General features: G+C 42.0%; 1 protein-coding gene across 4 annotated transcripts; it reads left to right on the forward strand.

The window, feature by feature from the left end:
- Positions 1-2,972: 2,972 nt before the first annotated feature.
- C14H5orf24 (chromosome 14 C5orf24 homolog) lies at positions 2,973-20,312 on the forward strand. 4 transcript variants are annotated; one of them, XM_067304828.1, is made up of 3 exons: positions 5,639-5,767; positions 15,549-15,978; positions 17,926-20,312. In XM_067304828.1, exons 2-3 carry the CDS (start codon positions 15,552-15,554, stop codon positions 17,964-17,966), a joined length of 468 nt encoding a protein of 155 aa, XP_067160929.1. In that variant the 5' UTR covers positions 5,639-5,767; positions 15,549-15,551; the 3' UTR covers positions 17,967-20,312. The 4 variants fall into 4 exon arrangements, 3 of the variants coding, with proteins under 3 accessions (XP_013801436.1, XP_067160929.1, XP_067160928.1); XM_013945982.2 differs by lacking the exons at positions 5,639-5,767; positions 17,926-20,312 and adding an exon at positions 2,973-2,993 and having other exon boundaries at positions 15,549-17,870; XM_067304827.1 differs by lacking the exon at positions 17,926-20,312 and having other exon boundaries at positions 15,549-17,870.
- The last annotated feature ends 178 nt before the right edge of the window (positions 20,313-20,490 follow it).

Below are 20,490 nucleotides of genomic sequence, written 5' to 3' on the forward strand. Positions count from 1 at the left end.
ATGAGAATAAAAGTTGGGAGAAGATACAATTAAGTAATGAAAAATGTTATATTTAGTTCCTTCCAATTGTGTTAATGAATATAGATAAGATCTTTATAAACATTGCAGATGGGCTGCTTTCCTGGGAATCTGCTTGTCACCAGGTGTTGGAAGAGCACAGGGATGCTGGGTTTTGGTTAGTTGGTTGGTTTTGGTTTGTTTGTTTGTTAAGCACACTAATAAGCAGAGCTCGTTGTTACCTGCCCAAGGAGATACGCTCTCAGCTCCCTAGATTGACTTAGGCTTTCAGTGCTTGAGTAAACAGTGGCATTTCGGGTAGGTCAGTGAAAGAAGTAGTTGATGTTGGATCATGAACTAGTTTTTGCTTACATTTTACATTAATATGGTGTTGATATCATGCAGTTGGTGGATCTGTAATTGCGGGGTGATATAGTGTGGCAGTACTGCTCTTCTAAGCAAGTAAGACGCTGACAGTGTAGGGGGCAGCACTAGCCGTGCGGCAGCTTCCCTGGACTGGGTGGAAAGGCTCGGAGCAAAATATTCCTTCCTTTGCTTGCCCTTTCCCTGGCAGCTGCCCCTTCCCCAAAGGCCTGCGAATCTGGAAGTGATGGCAAATGCTGGGAGCGGCTGGAGAAGGGGATCCCAGCAAACGGTTTTCCAAGGCCACCTCCACAGCAGCCCGAAGTCCCAGCCCCACGAAGTCCACATCAGTTGGAGGCTGGGGGAAGCAGGTTAGTGGAAGGAGGAGAGCAAGACCCTTAGCACAGCCCTACTGGATCCCTTGCTCAAAAGGTTTAATAGCATCTCAGTGCGATCGGTCCCCTGAAGATTCAAATAGTGACGTTCATCACCAAATTCCTGTCTGTCATGATTGACGTGTTATGTGCATGTGCTAATTGTTCACAGGGTGGGAAGGGGTGAGCAAGAATGTCCCTTACATCACTGCGGTGGCCACTTGCCTGCTCCAGGACTGGGAGGTGATGTAGCCCCTCTAGCTGCTCTCTGCACGCCCCTAAGTGGGCAAACGGGCAGAGCTTTTGCTCGATGCGCTGGCCAGAAAAATAGGAGAGAAATGGGGACAAAATGCTGCATTCTGGAGTGCATGGGGGAAAAAATCGCAAGACAAAAAGTATATGTGATTGCGGTTGAGAATTTTATACTACTATAACTATCTTGCCATCCCTTGTTTGGTTAAATAGGCAGATTTACATGTTACTCTTTATGCTTATGAAGCTTATCATCGTTATGCTTATAGAAGTTGTAACCAAAATGTAATGAGCGTAGATCATAGCCCAAGCATGTGCCATAACTGTTCAATGTCCTGGCTGCTTAAGATTTTACTTGTACAATTAAAGCTGTGCAGTCTTATTTAATGCGCATTTGGCTACGAATTGAATAAAAGCTTCTGAGGTTCTAAGTGTAGGACCATTTCTCACCCCAATTTCCCAACTGGAAGCCAAAAAAAAAGTGATTTTTGAGCAATGCTTTGCTTGCTAAAATTCTGCAATTGTAATAGCCCGCTATAAAGCAAATATCAAAGGCTGGATATGGGATCTTCCTAAAATAGGAAAAGGAATGCTGGATTCTTAGGGAAAGAGTGCACTTCAGTATTTCAGTCCTTCAAACATATTTACATTCATGAGAAATCCCTGTTACTTCACTAAAGCTATTGACATGGTTAAAGGGACAGGTATGTACATCTGCAAGAATGGTGCCTATGTAGGTTGCCAGAGTTCTTAATTTTTTGCCATGGAAACCCGTATCGATGGCATGTTGCTGTGCACCTCTATTCCGAATGCCCTTTTTAAATTAACCCGAATGCCTTTTTAATAGTCCCGTAATAAACCGAGGTTCTTCTCAGGGTGTGAATGTTAGTGTAAAACCAGCCCTTGCCACGACTCCACTAGCCCCGAGTTATTTGTGCAAGTTGGGTGCAGTCGCTGGCTTTATCTGATCCTGAGGACAGGGATGTGTGTGCGCGCATTCTGATCTCACCACGTGACACACGAGGAATGCACTTTCCTTTTGATTATTTTTCTTGACCCAGATCTCTTCCAAATATGGTCTCAGCTTAAACAAGTTTGTGTTCTTAGAGCTCGGGCGTTTGCAGAAGAAATTCTGGCTTCCAGCTAACTGTAGTCGTACGGGGGGAGTAGAGGCGGAGAACAACCTAAAAATGTAAAGATAAAAGGCACACAGCTGGACTCAAATTTGTCCCAAAATGTACATTTTGTAAAATGTTTATACAATCCTTGACAAGAAGATTTGTTTTCATATTTTTTTAGCTACAGTGGAAACAATCGTTTTTAAATAAATGACCATTACTCTGAGTGTTTGCCACCCAAATGTTGCTTCTCTGAGAATTCTCATTTGAAACAGATTTAAATATTTTTCTTTATTCAAGCTGAAAGATACAAAATTGTCAAGCTGACCGGCATAAGCAGAGGTAAATTAATTAGTATCTCAGAAATAAGTAGTGCTAGTGAGCTAAGAAATTATTAATAGCCAACTACAGAGGGGGCAGAGGAGAAATATATATATATATTCTTACATGTAGGAATATATATATTCTCATTTTATACTTTGACCATTCTAAGAATGAAGTTTATCATCACAAACATGTTTCTCAGAACAATAAATACCACCATGCAGCTTCTGAAATTAACACTTCTCCAGGCTAGGCACTTAAATGAATTTCTTAATCTTAACTAAAATATTTGCTTCCTCTGCCTGTGTATGTTAGCAAGGAAGTGCATTTCTTGAAGTGATCACTTTGAGTAATTTGTTGTTAAACAGATACGATGTCGCCATGGCAGTTATGGCACTGAATTGTCACCGCTTGCTCAGCGTCTCGTGTACGGGGGCCTGGCGCGAAGCTTCTGGGTGCACGTACGTTAGCAACGGAGCAGCAGGGGGATGTGTGCTCTCAGGCCCTTCCTTTTCTTGAAAATTGGGATCCACCAGTGAGGACTGCACAAGAACTGCAGTACCAGGTGAGGCTGTGGGGAGACGGACAACGGGGTTTCATCATGGGGGGGTAGGAAGGGGCAGCACGCTATTGCATCTCCTACCTTGCAGATAACCGATTTAATGATTTGCTACTGCTAGTGAGAACAGTCCTTTAGATAAAGAAGGGGGGAAGCAAATTCACAATCTGAATCATGGTCATGCTTCTGGTTCTGGGGAGTTTTCACAAAGCAAGACAGTAATAGACAGATTTATCTTTTGTTTGGTTGCTGTTTTTATTAGCACTGCGTGCAGACTAGGAAGCCAGACCCTGTTGCTACCAGATTAATATTTGAACACTGTGGGCACCGGAGTTGACTCATCTGGAATTAGTTTGCCTACAGCCCAACGCAGAGCAGTCGCACAAACACAGCGTAGTCACAGACCCGCTTGCAGCTCGAAGGTCAGACGTTGAGCTCGTGCTCTGCCAGGCGCCCAGAGATAGCTCCAACAATAGGCTGATTTAGGCTTCCCGGCTCGCAGGGACTGAACCTTTCAGTGCTTCAAATTGCAACTTCGCTGCGTCTGTTATTTGCCCGTTTCTGCATTCTGTTGAGATCACAATTGCTTCTAGATAAATGAGCTTGAGCACGGCCTGACTTCCATCACCTTCTGCTCTTAGATATTAAAAGGAGAATAACAGGATACCAAAAAGGTACTCGAACTCTACTGCTTTTGATTTGAAGTGGCATTTCCAATGAGCGTTAAAAACAGCAAGCCAGAAAGATGAGGTTCGTACTAGATCATTTGCTAAATTAAGCTAAATAAATGCTGCTTTTTCCCGCTGCTTTCTTATATTGCAAGTGAGGAGTCCTGCACACATTAGGAAACACTGGCAAAAAACAAACCATAATCTTGGCAGGATGTTTCACTTTTACACAGCAATTTTCGGCCTGCAGAGCTCCAAGTATTGTAGAAATGGAGTATCTCAGGGTTGGAGTACCGCAGGCACTTCCCTCAATAACAGTGGGAGAAGAAAATATTTGGAAAAACAGAATTAGACCCTTGCAGAAGCTGCTGGTTCTTTTTGTCTGACCTTTCTTGCTTTTGTATTTTAAGACCTCATTTGAATGACAGAGACTCTCTTGTTCTGCTCCCTCAGATAGGTTAGTCATTTAAGGATTTATATGTAAATTTAGGACCTGTGATTTGAAGGCGTCTATGATAGAGTCTGTCAGTGGCCCAAGGGTGCTAAGAGTAGGCAGGAAGGTCTGGCTGAACACACTGTGGCACAGTTGCTGTTATCATCATTAGCAAATGTAGATAAAAAATCTGTCGGTCATAGCCTTTTAAAGCATGTACTATCAGATTGTTTCACTAAAACTGACCTTCATGACAAAAGAACAGCTCTTGGCTAGGGCTGGGCACTTATACTGCCACTTTCTGTGGGATCTCCTTGAAAATACGGAGCTGAAATTGCTGTTCACATTCTCACAGAACTGCAAGCGTGAACTTGTTTATACGCTAAAGATCCATAGCAAGATCTTCCCTCTTAAACTCTTTCAAATACGCATGGCATAAATAGGGTAGGCTAAAATATTTAATGAGCAACAATATTTCTGTGCAGCTGGTGTTATAAGGCTCCAATGCCTAATGGTACGTGTATTCAACCCGTTCTGAGTCAAATTTGAGAAATGGCTGCCGTCTTTAGTGCAAAGTTCACGGTAAGAGAGAACTAAACCTAACAAATTATTTAAATACAGTCCGATTCTTCCATAAGGAACTTCTTCCATAAGGTACTATTGGGTTTTTTGGGCAGAATTCATCAGACTTTTCCACCTCTCATCCAAATGAAGCAATGGAAAAAAAAGGAAACTTTAATCAGCTTTCCTCATCGTCCTTAACCCTTTAAGGTATTTCAAATATGGAGGACACACAATTTTGATTTATTTTACTGTTCAATAAATCAGTAATTTAATTTGATCTGTCCCTGAGAGTGAGACGATTAGCTGTAGAGCCTAACGTTAGTGATGTTATTTAGGCAGCGGAGAGGAATGCGGAGAGGAACGAGGGCCCAGTGCCGGGCCAGCTGCTCGGCAAACCCACCCTCTGCTGCCAACTCAGTCACAGAGGCCTGGGGCCACTCCGGTACCGACCGCCTGCGCCAGGGAGGCGGCAAGCGCAGAGGTGGGCTCAAGTGGCCGGGGGCGAGAAGGCCGGGCCTGCCTTCAGGCTGCAGTGCAGCCTTATCCCTGCTTTCCCTGCCGTCGGGCGTGAAGTCTCCCCCTGTGCCACACCTCGCTGCCTCACAGATAAAAGCGCGGCCCGCGAGGAGCGCGAGGCACCTCAGCCTCGGCGGGGGAAGAGGGAAAACGCCGGCCGGGCAGGCTCCGGCCAAGAGCCGACCCTCCTCCTTCCCGAGGAGGAAACGGAGGGAGCCGCTTCCCGCCGCCGCCAGCCCCCTCGCTCGGTCCCCGCCGCCCCGGGCGGCCGCTGAGGCGGCCCAAGCACCTCAGCGCCAACGGTCGCCCTTCCCCTCCCCCCCCCGCAGCGCGCGGCCGTTGGCGGCGGCCGTTGGCGCGCTGCCCCGCCCCGCCCGGGCGCGCGCCCCGCCCGCCGCCCGCGCAGGCTCGCGGCGCGCCCCCGCGGCGCGGCCCCGCCCGGGAGCGCGCCCCGCCCGCCGCCCGCGCACGCCGCAGCGCCGCTCCCTGCAGCTGCCCGGCGGGGCCCGGTGGCGGTGTGTGGGGGGAGGCGGCCGCACGCAGCCGCCCCGCGCCGAGCCGAGCCTCGCAGGCGCCGCAGGCCGGGCCGATCCCTGCAGGTAGGTGCGGGCCGGGGCTGCGCCCCGCAGCGCCTTCCCCTCGCCGGTGGGAGCCAGCGGGCGGGCAAGATGGAGACGCGGCCGGCGGCGGTGGCGGGGGGGGGAGGGGAGGCGGCCCCGGGCCCCGGGGGTCGCCCCGCCGCGGGGGCGGCCGTTTCCCTCGCTGGGGGCGGCGGAGGGAGAGGGGTCCCCCCCACCCGCCTGCGGCCTCAGTTTGGGGGCGGGAGGAGGGGGGCGCCCCCCGCGGGATCTCTCGGTCCGGGGTGGGGGGGGAGCCCGTCGCTCAGCGCCGTAGGGAGGGGGTGAGCAAGGCCTTCGTCACCCCCCCTCCCCCTCCTCGTCCTCCTGCCGCTTCTGTGGTGTCCCGAGGGGGGAGGGGGCCACACCCCTGCCTGGCCCGGGACGGGGGGGTCTGACAGGGGCCAGGTCCCGGGACGGGGGGGTCTGACAGGGGCCAGGTCCCGGGACGGGGAGGGGGGGTAGCTCGGGCAATGCCTTGGGGAAACAGGGGAACGACCCGCGCACTGCCCTGGGCGGGGACACGGGCAATGTCCCGGGCAGGGGGTCAGACCTGAGCGATGCCCCGGCGTTGGGTGGGGGGGCCTGGGCGCTGCCCTGGGGCGAGGGGGACCTGGCAGCGCCCGGGGCAGGGGACGAGCCGAGCCATCCGCGGCACAGCGAGCGAGGCGGCGCCTCGGGGCGAGGGCGATGTGGGCCAGGCCCGCTTTCTCGCTGCCCACGCAAGGCCGGTGACAGGCGAGGCCGGTCCCCTCGCCGTGCCCCTCCGCCTCGGGGGCGGGGGCGGCAGCGTGACCCCAGGCTCCCTGCTTGCGGTCACGCCCGCGGCTGAGCGAGGCCTCTGCCAGGAGCGCCCGGCAGCGGCGCCGGGCCTGGTGCGTGGGTTGGGGCCTGGGGCAGGAGGGCACCGCTCGGCCCCTTTTGTCTCGTCCCTTACCTGCTGCTTGGGCGTCTTGGAGGCAGAGCGAGCTGCGCATCGTATCGCTTCGTGGCATGGTGTCTTAGACGTGCTTGAGAATTCTTATTCTCTTTAGTATACGCAGCCCTTGTGCATACAGATAGTATGTATTTGGCATACGGATAGTATGTATTCGGTGCTTTTTGCTTGGAACGTACTTCCATTAGTGTATGGAATTTAAATGCATATAGATAATCCATATATACTTTTCCTTGAAGTATGTTGCCTTAACATACCTAATTAGTTCATGTCTTCATTCACATCACACGCATTTCAGGGCATCTGAATAGTCTCTGGCATTTTTCTTTTGTGCCTATTGGTTAGTACATTCTAGCATAATGTATGTAAATGGTGTATATTCCTGCGGATACTTAGAAATAGTTTAGTGCATGCTTATTTCTGCATAATCCTTCTAGGATAGTTAATTAGTGAATAGTTACACCTTTAATTAGCATGCGTTTGTCTCTGGATATCTCTCTTGAGAAAGTAACAGTTCGAGCCATGTAATTTTTTGCAAAATGAAAGAATAGGAGGAATTCTTGGTTAATATATTTCTTAAATTATGGTTTATTTCTCTTCCAATCTTGAAATGTCAGAGTTTCTCCTGCAACTCTTTTTTTTTTGTCTTCATCCTTCAAGTTTTAGATGCAACCTTAAACAAAAAATCCTGCATATTTGTCCAGTGACCATTGGTGAATGGATTCAACAAGTGGGCTTTATATCTTCCTGCATTCTAGCTTAAGTACATTGTAATGGATGTGTTTGGGTGTGCCGATAGGGGTCTGGAGCCTTTATACTAATTCTGTCACAAAGAAACTCCTAGAAATGCACATCAAGAACCTGGCACTCAGACTGCCACCAGGAGTTGAGAACAGGATTGATGGATGTTTGTGTCTCTTAAGCTTTCAAATCCTTTTGTGGGAGGAGGTTAGGGAAAGAGGAGAGGGTAGATGAGGACACCCACTGAGATGAAAGAGCATCTCCCACCTCTCAGAGCTATTGTTCTAGACTATAGCGAGGTCTGTTCCCTGGGGAGAAGAGAGGGTGGCTGAGAACACCCACTGAGATGAATGAGCATCTCCTGCTCCTCAAAGCTATTGTCCTAGGCTATGGTGAGGTCTATTCCTGTTTACCTGGGAATATCGCATTGAGATGAACGGGCAGCTTCACACACACTAGTAATCCTTTTTTTATAAAGATCTCCCTCTACCTGCTCTGTCATTCATATGCATGTTTGGATTGCCTTGAAGTTTGGTAATTATAGAACCACAAAATAATCAGGGTGCAGTTTCACTATCGTACTCTTTTAAGCTAGTCTGAGGCTGCAGCAGATTGCAACAGCAATCCAAGTCTCTCTAGCCTGATGGCTGCCTTGACTCTGTGCTGCCCTGTTCCAAGTTGTGGGTTTCTCCCCCGCCCCCGTTTCCTGTGCTGAGTTTGGGTGTTTTCATACCCCTCCTGCAGGTCTTCTGAGCTCATTAAGATGTCAAAAAGGCATACTCTTTTTGAAGTCTGGTTAGTTTTCTAACTGAGACCAGAGGAGAGTGGGACAGTGGCAGCCATTAAGTAGAGCAATTTAGGCTGACCTAGAACCTCAGTCTATGTCTGTGCTTCTGATGAAAATGTGTGTTCCCATTCTTCCTGTTTTGCCTCAGTGCCAGCAAACTATTGCTTTTTCTTTCTTGTTAGATTAGTTTGCACCTGGGTCAGGTCCCTGGTTTTGGCTTGTCCTGCTCTTGCACAATAGTTAGTGTTGGCACAAAGAGTGGGAATGTGGGTGAAGAGGAAAGGGCAAGATTATCCCGTTCAGTAACACTGTGGATTCAGAGTGGTTTATATTGATTATGAAACCAGCCTGTCAATTGTGTCAGTGTAATTGGAGGTGCACAGTTAATTAGATTGCAGACATGATCCTCATTTTTTGTGCAGGAACTCTAAGCCTTTTAATGTGTTCTGTTTCTCAGCATCACTCTATGGTTATATTAGCTTAATTTTGGGATGGGTAAAAGTCAGCTGACTTTTTTGCTGATATTGGTGTCTAATAAAAACCTGCCTGTAGATAAAACTTTGTTTTTTAATATTAGAGAGCCTAACAATTACTTGTTTGCCTGTTTTTGCAATCAAATCACGATTGGTCCCTAAAAGTTCACAATTTGCTGAACGTTTTGCCTAGCTAATGCGTAACAACATCTAAACTTTGAGAGCAGTGCCGATCTCTGTATTTGACACAAAACTGATGTTTCGGATTTGGAGAGCGCTGTTCCTCCAAGTGTGTCTGAGTCCTGTTTCCTTCTCAGTGCTAGGTATTGTCAGTTTTGAGTTGATACTGTGCTGAACAGGAGCAGCTTTCACCTACTCTGCAGCAGAACATGTAGAGTAGTCCATTAAGAAAAATCGTGTCTGATAAATTTGACAATCCTTTGCCCTCAGGCAAATAATGCCACCTAACTGAGTGCCACCTCACTTGCCCATTAACAGAACCATTGGCCAGACTTGTGTTCAGGCTATCTAGTAATTCCCTTTGGCAAGACTGCTACTGGACCTAGTACGGCCACAGCCAATGCAGTATAGTGTTCAAATAAGGCATCGTGGATCTCCTGCAAGCAGGCGTTATTCTCAGCTCCAGGTACAGATGTTTGGTTTGTATTGGCGTCAATGAGAGTGGCCAGACACCTTCTGAGTGACGGGAACCCTGATCTTAGTGTATACAGAGGGAACAGAAACAGAAACTTGGGCCTGACCAGATTGGCACTGCCCTCAAGTCCACATAACATACAGGGGATAGAAAAGAGAGGGCATCCTGTGTGCATGTGGATAGTCCTCCAGATCTCAGATAATGTGGAGGGGCTGAAAAGAGACCTGAGCTCCCACAGGTGCACAGATTCCTCCAGATTGCAGCTCTTGAGTAATGAGTGGGAGAGGGAGTCATGATCCCTTTACAAGGGAAGGCTCCCCTTTCACCTGGCACGTCTGGAAAAGAGGAATTAAAGGTGATTGGTATCTCCGCTCCAGGTATCTCTTCCCTTAACCTCTGCCACCCCACCGTCACTATCTTTTGCCATTCTTCACAATTACGTGAAAAATTGACCTTGGGTCAGCAGGGAAAGGACAACAACTGTAATTTATTGTATTGCTTGGGGAATTTTTCATTTCTTAGTCTTTTTGCACTAAGAATAATTGAGAAAGAAACTGTCTATTTTCAAAATTATATGTTATCTCTTCTATTTGCAGTCTCCTGTCATTATCGTAGTAGCTATAGCAAGTCACTTCTGTAAAGAAATTGTTTTTTGTGTTTTAGCTTTTTTAATATATTTTACCTAATGTCAAATGATGAGAAAAATCATATTATGCAATCAGTCTGAACTTCAAGAAGTGTTTCATAAGCACATTTTGGAGAAACTGGTTATCTAGCTTCAGAAGTAGATTGTATTTCAAATATAGGTTTAAATGCTATGATGTATGTTGTGCCACTGAAGATAGGATTTCATATTTAGTGTTTTTTAAATATTTACATTTATGGGAATTTTCAAGATAAGGTGCAACATTGTGAAAACAAGCAGTTACGGGTTTTTAAAGATCAGGCAAGGCCCTACTTTAACAAGAGTTAACATGTAGAAAAGGAGCTGACATGAAAGGAACACTTAAAAACATTTTAATTGATACAGTTTATTTTATAAATTGCGTGATGAAAGTGTTTATCATACCCACTATCCTAAGAGGGAAGAACAAAACCAATAATCATATCTATGTCACAATCTTTGGACTTTAAAGGCAAAACATCTGTGCTGCTGCTTCTTAAACTTCCCCTGCAAAAAAGCCAAAACCCTTTGGTATTCTCCAGAGCCTGCTGTCCCTGCCCACTGTTGTCAGCAGCATAGAGCATTCTTTATGCAAAGACCTTGAACAGAGCTGGTCCTGTGCTTCACTGCAAATATTTTAATTAGTAGAAGTGACATTGAAAGTATTAGTATAGAAATAATATTTGTAGCTGCTTATGTTTCTATACTATATCTATACTACATCGTATATATTTGCTGTAAGCAAGGTTGGGTGACAGGGTGAAAATATACCAGTATACAATCTTCTGCAGCCCCGTCAATATTGTTGAAACCGTCACTAGCTCAGCTGTGGAAAAACTGAGAAAAATGGGTGTTTTTTTATATGCTAACTCTCATTAAAATGTATTTCCCTAAGCAAAATTGTTCCTATCTGGCAGTAGGGTTACCTTTCCTGGTATTCATCATTTGAAAAGCTGTAACACAGATGTGCTTCCAGTTTTTGTTCAAAGACATTGATTTAAAGCATGTTGTACCAGAATTCAAAAGCACTTGCCGCAAGTCTCACAACTAGGTCTCTCCGCGTTGCAGCTCATGGGGCTGAACTGGTGCTAGCCATGCTATAGTAGAAAAAAAAATAAGCTGGGGTGGATGAGACCAGAGCAGCTTCCCACTTCTTATGCTGGAATTGATTATTCTGTTTAATGCAGACTGTGGGTCACAGGTTCAGTACTCTGTATAAAATATTCAGTGACTGAGTGCCTATTTCCAATGGGCTGTCATACTTTCTCTGCTTTTGAACGTTTTAGTCTGGTCTACACTGGCGGCTAAGTTTTACCCATGTAGAAGGCAAAGGGCATAATGTCTGACAACTGTTATCAAAGACACCATCATGCAGACACAACCCAAGAGGATATTTTTATGTAATGTGCTTTGACTAGCTTTGTTCTTAAAATCTTGTGTCGTGAACAAGACATGAATGTTTTTTCGCATAATTTCAAACAGAGAGAGCTGGGCCATACCAGTAAAAGATGCCTCAGTGGCTGTAAGCTAGAGTTGGGCAATATGTTACTCTATATTTAGTGATACAAGGATGCACTCTCTCTGTCCACCCAAAAGCCTTAATATCACTGGATGGAGTTAGGTGAAATTTCTTAAGTTTCTTGCTGAGTCTGTATTGCCTATAATATGGTTTCCATTTCTTTTTCCAGCAGAAACCAACAAATGAGATCAAGGTTGATTTTTGAAATCCAGAAATCTTAATGGCAGTTTCATATATTCTGTATTGACAGATCAGCAGCAGTCATCTAAACAAAATAAAGCTTTAAAACTCACCTCACTACTGTTAAAGCAGATTAACTGTGCAGGTACTTAAGAATGGCAATGCGGCTATGCATTAAAAGCTGTGGCATTGCTATGTCCAGATATCCCCCAGCAACAAGGCTTTACAGGTCCCAGATGGATGGTCCTGTTTGTTTCTTTATTTCTTGCAGCAGTGGAGCTTCTGTCCTTCTTTGCATGGGAATCTCTAAGGCCGTTTCCATTTCTCCAAAGCTGCTTTATCCAATTGTCTCCCTTCTGCTCCAGCATTTGTAGAAAAATAAATTACCAAATAAAAAAGTATGCAAACAGAAAACCCTCTGCAGTCACTTTCCAGCAAAAATCTTTTTGAAATATGACTTTTATTACTACAGTGTCTCATCTGAATTATTTCTTTACACAGAGACATTCATTCAGTTAAAAAAAGTGATTTAAGTAAACTGTTGCAAATACCTTTTACATTTATATGTTTAAAACAAGTAAGTTCTATTTCCCTGGAAACTTTTCTGGCAGTTTTTATTTAAGAATGCTTGCACACCAAGTTGTATATGTTTGGCTATACAATTGAGCTAGAGTGTGATTTTTAAACTTGGATAGCTTTGCATTTTATACCAGTTCTTGTTTATACTGTATATCCCACTGCCAAGAAACCTGCTTCCACTTTGCAGATAGACTTGTGTAGTGTGCATACTGCATTCTTTTATTCCCCACTGTAATGTGAATGAAGTAAAATTTTGCTGGAAATCTCCATGATAGTGTAATTAAGCTAGATTACAGTTTTGTCCTTAAAATCTCTCATAAAAATGTCTAAAATCAAAATATAGAATGCAAACTTTTGGTACTAGAAATTTTCATGGTTTGATTTAAAAAATGGTGTGGCAAGAGAAAAATAAACATTCTAGAAACATTCTTATTGGCAGTCCTTCATAGGATTGTTTCTTTGTTTTTTGTTTTTTTTTGTTAAGGTTCCTATTCTTGTAAGAAATATTAGACAGTGATTTGTACATTCTTCCTCATTTGCCAGTTACTGTAGTACTGGCTGTTATCAGATGCAAGGTAAACTAGTATCAGCCAGGTTTTATTTTTAAAGGTGGTGTTTGTTGAGAGCATGGTGTATTTCCTCAGGGCTATTATAATAGATGCACTTACAAGCACATGCATATGGTGATGAAATGCCAACGTTTGGCTGTTGTAATGAGATATATTCACTGCTGAGGAGTACCTGCAATAGCTCTCCCCAGGAAAGATGAATGATTGGAATCTATGATAAAAATCCTCTGGACTGTGATGAGGAGAAAAAGCAGAGCATAAAAATGCTAAAGACGACAGGAACGAATCTGAGAGATGGTCAGGAACTGCTACAATATTCTGCGCCTTCTCCACGGCCTGGTTCATTCCTTCTGTCCTGAGCAGCTGAACTGATCCTTCTTTGTGGCGGTAGAGCTCGGGGCTGCAGCCAATCTCCCTGCGCTAAAGTGAGCACTGGAAAAAGAATGTCGCTAATCACTGCAAGTGTCCTCTAGTGTATCAGCAAACAGATGAATAGCCTTTCAGCGTCAATTTGCTTACTCTCTTGTCAGCAGAATTCATTAGCAAAACCCTTATGTTTGCAATTAAGTGTCATGAAAAATCTCAGGCATTTTTTTTTTGTGATATTGTGGGCGCTATTCTAGCAGGGTTAAAGGAAGATAACACTTTTAAAGTGGGGGATTTTTTTGACTGCTTAGTGTAGAAAACATTAAGCTTTTTTCTTACTACTGCACAAAAAAGGCTGTTTGCTCTCTTGATCTGCAGCTTACTTTTTTGTTCTTTGCTAAGTGCAGGACTGCTAATTATTTTTAGTTGTTTCACTTCCTAGTGAACATCTGCAGTAATAATGGTTTCACATTTATTCCACCATGACCCCATTCAACAAACCAGAATTGTAGCACTTAGATGATCTCTACTAGAACCATGCAATACTTAAACTATATTATTATCATAATTTCAGTATTTGACATAAAATCATTACTCATGTGCAAATATATGAATATGTATACACTGTTATGTGCGTTTTACAAGCCAAGGTAAACTGAGTGTTAGAGCAGGAAACGTAACCACTGTAATCAGAAGAAAAGGGAACTGGGATATACTCCTGGGTAAATGAACTGTTTCTTCTGTATTCTTTCTATCTGACTAGGGGGAGGCATTCATATTTGCTAAATAAATTCAGTAATCAATGGTGGAATTTAAATTTGGTTGCTGTAGACAATTTATTTCAGTTCTACTTTGGGAAAAATACAGCAAGCCTTCTAGACCTTATCTACTAGTGAAGTTTTCCACAGGAACAACTACTTGGCCTACTAAACATAACTGTAAGGCACATAAATGTTCCAGAAGTGCCAGATACTGTTTGGATTAAGCTTGCCTTCAGCATGGTTAAATGTTACTGTTTTAAACGGAGTATTTTCAGCTTATTTAAGTTGTAGAGCCAGTATAGTTGAATGGGTCAAAATGCCCTCCTGTTGCTTTTTGAGTTTGTTTTTGGCCTCTGAGTCAATATCTATGCAGTGGATGTTTAGAATTGTTAATACTATAAGAGGTTTAGAATAACAGTAATATTTTTAATTGTTGTGCTTCTGCCCCAATACATGCTGAAGGGATTTAGTATAACTGACTTAAGCATAACCAGTTGACTTAGAAATAGTTGCTTGTGATTATGACCATGGCCTTACGTGGTTTCTACCAGCTGGACACCAGCTCATCCATAGGAATCCGGGTTAATGTGCCGTAACATGCAGGTGGGAGGTGCGGGGACCCTTACCCCTCCAGTGTCCTAACATCTGACTTTGATACTTGTTTAAATAAGTAAACCTCTGTAAACTGAACACAAATGGAATTGTTCTAGCTTATCAAAAAAGTGGAGGCTATATAAAACTCTTATTGGCATTGGTCACACTTGTTTTGAAGTATTGTTGATGTGTGACAACATACACATCTGTAAGAGTTGTGGTGTTTTTCCCTAGCTTTTTATCACTGAGTTGGTATCACTGGCAATTTGCACCTGCTCTTCTAATGAGGACAGTAATGGGGTTTCTGCAGGCTAGCATCTTCTACGTTTTAATAGATTCAGTTTATATCTCTGCTTTCCCAAACTATGGCACTGTTATCTGTACTGAGTGTGTTATCTATGTTGCTTACATAATTTTGAAAAGAAGCAACAAAAGTGATCTGTATTTTATTAATTTGCTGCAGAAAAAAAAATCTTTAGGATTTCCTGTCTGCTAAATCAAGAGGCTGGTATTGTATTTTCCTTGGCTCACATATGATAGGTTAATCTTGCAGCCTGAACGGCTAGAATTTAGATGAGATTCAGTTAGAAAGGTTTTGAAATCACAGTGGGTGAACAAATATTGTTTATCTTGGTTGCTGAGATGCTGTTGTTCATTTCTTTAATGCACTTCTTCCCTAATTATATGTGTCTGAATAATACTGTTTTAGATGGTCACTTTTAACGGTGTAAAGGTTACAATTCAAACCTGCAAATGAAAGCTTGTTATAACTTTTTATCTAAAAAGCTAATTTACTGACATCAATACTGTTTGCTAAAAATAGTGAAAGTAGTTGAATAATTTTAAGAAATAGAGGTAGCTCTTGAAAGATTCTTTCTTGTAGAAGGCTGCAGTATTATTACACATTGATACATATTTGTCTCTCTTATTTTTGGTAGAAAATGATGCACCCTGTTGCCAGCGGTAATACAGCTTTCTGTGGGACCGGCAAGAGTTCTTGCCTTAACGAAGACAATGTGAGATCTGCTGATCAGTTTGACTTGTATGCCGCCCAGCAAAGTAAATACAGCCACGCAGTCAGCCACAAACCAATTGCCTGCCAGAGACAAGATGCGCTGAATGAGTCACACTTGCAGACCACAAGTGGCAGGAATATAGAGACAAAAGATGAACTGAAGAAAAAGAAAAACCTCAACCGATCTGGTAAACGTGGAAGGCCATCAGGGACCACAAAATCAGCAGGGTACCGAACCAGCACAGGTCGACCCCTGGGGACCACCAAAGCAGCTGGATTTAAGACAAGTCCAGGCAGACCCTTGGGTACAACTAAAGCAGCGGGATACAAAGTCAGCCCAGGCAGACCTCCAGGTAGCATTAAAGCTCTATCACGGCTTCCAAATCTAAGTTATACTTGTGGCAGTGCAGCTTTTCCCTATCCTATGGTGCATAACAGAGGAGTACATGCTGCTGGTGAAACCAGCAGCAAAATCAAACAGCCTAATGAATGAACGAAAAGAATTAGTAATTCCTTACTAATCCTCTTTACTCTGAATTTTGGCATGTTTCTTGCATTTTATTGTAGTGTTTGCAGAATTATGACTTTCTAAATTTTATTTTTATTCAAATAATGCCATAGCCTATGAGTGCAGTTCAGTAACTTTTAAGGCAACATTGCAAGGGCACTGGTATAAATTTTTTTTTTCCTTTAAATCATAATCTATAAGAAAATCCTAAATGACACGTACGCCTTGGTGTGTATACTTAAGTAATACTCATGTCCTCAGTTTTACATTCACTTTCTGGTAAATCTAGCTGTGTGGTTATGCATTAAGTAATTGAAATAAGGAGGATAGAATTAGCTGGCCACTGGTCCATGATGTGGCATATGCCACAATAAAGAACTTATCAGGATAAGTTCCTACCTGATAAAGGAAAAAAAAGATTCAGGACTGTTTAACTAGGAACAACTGCAAAATTATGAGTTCCTGTGTGCTTTTTAATAGGAAGGAATAGAAAGCAAGCCACATTTTCCACTTCTGCAGGAGCTTATACAGACCTCAAATAGATACTTAGAAACTTTTAAGAACCTTTTTTAAAGTGCTGGTTTCAGGTGACTTTTATTTCTAGAGTTGTAGCATTAAGTCAATTTCAACTAATGTTCCAAAAATATTTTTGAAAATATTAAATGAAACTGAGCATTTGTATAGCACATTACAGCTTCACAGCGCCTTATTAATGCAAGCTAATTTGCCTTTAGGTGATGGCTGTTCTTTTCGTTATGCTGTTACAAAACTCTGCTGTGTAATTTTAAAATGCCTAATAGTACATCTACCAAACCACAAATAATTCTTTAAAATCTGAAATATTTTATAAGAAATTAAATAAGTACTGTTCATTCTAGTTACACACTTGGTTAATATTAAACAGTATGTTCTTAAATATGTAAATAGCTATTTACAGTTTTTTGCCTTTAAAATCTGTGCTTAGCTGGCAGCCGTTTAATAGCTTTTAAAGTATTAATCTATAATGTTTACAAATTAAACTTTTTAAACAGACACTGTTGCCAAGTTTTCAGACTTAGTTTTGCCAGATATTCCTAGAAATACAGTTATCTCATTGTTTGACACTTATACTATATTTAAGTTATGGAAGCTTATATATCTACCAAAGGACACCATTTTCATGATTTATAAAAGCGAACTGTATAGCTGGTGCAAACAGGATGCAGTTTACTGCACTGCTAGCCCCCAGATATAAAGCAATTCATAGGAATTCACCTATGCATGCGAGCTGAAAAAATATGTTGTTGGTTAACTATAAATACCTTTCTTGACTCAAACTAAAACCTTCCCTGCTTCCAAAAGAAATGTTCCATTTTTCAGCTGGGTGTGTTTAATTTTTTTTAAGTGTGGGAGTGGGAGTGTGTGTGTGTGTGTGTGTGTGTAACATATAATGCACATACTTTATATTTCAAAAAAATCCTCAGTGTTACGTATTGTTTGTTCTAAACTTATTTTACTGGTATTAAAGCTTCTTACATCTGGAAGAAAGATTACATTTAAGCTGTTTTAAGTATAATATAAATTTATGATAAATTTGTATCTTCAGATATTGGGGGGGAATATATAAAGTCTGCAGATTCTGGGGAGCAGAAATATTTTGGGTTAATTAGAGCTTGTGCTGAATGAGTAACAGTATTGATAATTTTTGTTAACATAAATGCTATTCTGGCCTGCTGTCATTTTGATGAGAACTCTTGATTTCAGTGATGACAACTTAAGAAACAGATGTCATGTTTCATACCTTTTTTATCAGGAAAAAAGCAGCAAGCCTTCAGGTGTTCCAGTGATGCCTAACACATAATGAGCTGGACTTTATGCTGTACTTTACAATAGGTGTGTTGAATTGTTTTTGGGGGACTTTGTATGCACTGGCAACTAAGACAATGAACCTCAACTATACTGGATGGCTCCTTAGTCAATATATAAACTAATGGCAGCTAAACTGCTAGTAAAATATAGTTTCTCCGTGCTGAAGCTATGAAATCCAGTTATACGTTCTGTTCCTCAAGAAACTCGCAAGTATGAAATTTAGCAATCTTTCTCTGAATGACGTAACTTCTGACACACGCAGAATGCTAACGTGAATTAATTCACCCTCAGGATCTGTATTGTACTGGCTGTTTTTAATCAGATGATTTTTCAACAAAGACTGCTTTAAACTCTTTCCTGAACTCAGCTGGGAAAGCAGTCCTCTTCAGCTGAATGTAATAACTACAGGAGTGTCACACCTCGCTGGCAAGGAACGTGTTGCATGTCACCACTGTACCTTGGAGAAACTCCACTTCTTACCTCCTTCTGTTTATCCCATTTGCCCCGTTTCATTTCTCAGTTGTGCATCTACTCAATGGTGCTGTGCTGTGCGTCAGGAGATAATGCAGATGTATTACTGTTCTGCTAGTATAATGAATTTTGTATTCAAGTATGCTGATGAAATAATGAAATCATCTAAGCAGTTTCTGTTCATTACAGTGTTTATTAATTATATCAGATGAAATATAATCCCAGTAAAAACAATTAATGCTGTCAATTGTGAAACGATGATCATAAAGTAGGAAAGTGTTCAGAGAGTCTGTAAAGGGTTGCTTGGCACCCTAGACTTAGCAAGAAGACCAGGAGTGCCCTGCAGGGCATTTCCTGATACTGGTTTATTTTATTTTTGACTATAGTTTACTGGTGCCATGCTGTGAGGGGAAAAGAAAAAGAAGTTAAAGATTCAAAGTGAAATATGAATGGAATTTTCAAATATTTCTGCTTTGCTTATGTATAATCTACAGAATATGTTGTGCTTTTTTTAACACTGTCTTTTCATGACAAACACTGAAGCAGCATGTTATTGCCTAAACTTTGTTACTACCAGTGGGAAAACTGGCCTTTTCCTCCCCACAGTATAAAAAGATTACTTGTAAGGTAAATTGCTTATTTTATATTACGTATCATAATTCAGCTCTTCATAAGCTAGGATCACTGTTGTGTATTAACACTGTTCAGAAGATGATCTACATGTCAAGTTTGTTTTTTAATAAGTTCTTTTAATTATCGAGTTTCTAACATGTCTTATTTATACATAAATGAAATGTATTAGCTTGCTATTATTCCTTAATGATGCTATACAAGTTCACTGTTTAATATACATATAGTAACTACTATTCAATTTCTGATTAAATTTACTTAAACTTTAAAACCAAATAATTTTGCTACTATAAAGTCTTGCACTGGACATATTCAAGATGCTAGCACCATATTTTGGCAGAAAAAATCAGATACCATCAGAAGTGGCTAACTTTGATAGCAAAGATAGTATTTTTAAAATCAGCAGTTAGCTTTGTGATTAAAGAAATGTTCTTTATATCTTGGATTTAAACTAATCAAAGTAACTATGTATCAAGAGCCATTAAAGATTTTTTGTTCTGAATGAATATATTTTCATTTTATCTGAAAGATCTTGGAGTTCAGTCAGGATAAAACCAAGCTTTGTCAGTGAAAAGTGATGTGTCTGTGAAAAGAATTACTTGCAACTACAATATGCAGAGTAATTTGGATCAGAATTTAACCCCTCCCCCCACTTTTGAAGAGCTTTAAAAGGCAGAGCAATGTGAAGTCTTTTGTCTGATGGTTTCATTAGCTGTGACTCTGCTATTCTTTGTCATATGTATAATAAAGTTTCATGCTATCCCTAGAGATGACAGTTAAAACAGTTGATAATAATCATACTTTGCAGACTTCATTTCTGACCCCAAAAGACGTTTATTCTTCTCTATTTTAATGCATATATTTTAACACTGCTAAAATATATTTATGATTCTCGTAGAGACTAGACCTTTCTCCTTGTGATTATTTTTTTCAAATAGGTAAATCTGTATTCTGAAATTTGAACCACTTCCTGATTCTTTAATCTTTCACCATTTGCTTTTGAACAGGTTTACTTTGGGGGAAACAGTAATCTGTTAAATAACTAGTATCAGCACCCTGTCCTCTGCTGTAAAAAGCCTGATTAGATACTGTGTATGTTTTTATGTCCATGAACTTGAGCTACTCGTGTGCAATTATGTGTATGGGAATGGAGTAGTGTTCATGATCTGTATTTACATCATCATATGGATGTATATTTATTAATAAAGTTAATACTTTAAAACCTAACAATTTTTCTCCAACTTTTTTTGATATATTTTAAATTGTGGCTTAAAGCGCCTATTGAGAGCATGTGAGACCACTTAGCTTAACTCGTCTCTCTTGTAAATGGAAACACAGTGATGCTGCTGTTTGCTCTCCTGCTGTCTCATTTAGTTTTAAGTGACAAACTGACACTGAAATGTTATGG

Source organism: Apteryx mantelli, chromosome 14 (genome assembly GCF_036417845.1).
Source record: "Apteryx mantelli isolate bAptMan1 chromosome 14, bAptMan1.hap1, whole genome shotgun sequence".
Taxonomy (NCBI): domain Eukaryota; kingdom Metazoa; phylum Chordata; class Aves; order Apterygiformes; family Apterygidae; genus Apteryx; species Apteryx mantelli.

Bases quoted from the DNA above. Each gene is read 5' to 3' on its own strand.
- C14H5orf24 (XM_013945982.2), top strand. From the start codon at position 15,552: ATGATGCACCCTGTTGCCAGCGGTAATACAGCTTTCTGTGGGACCGGC.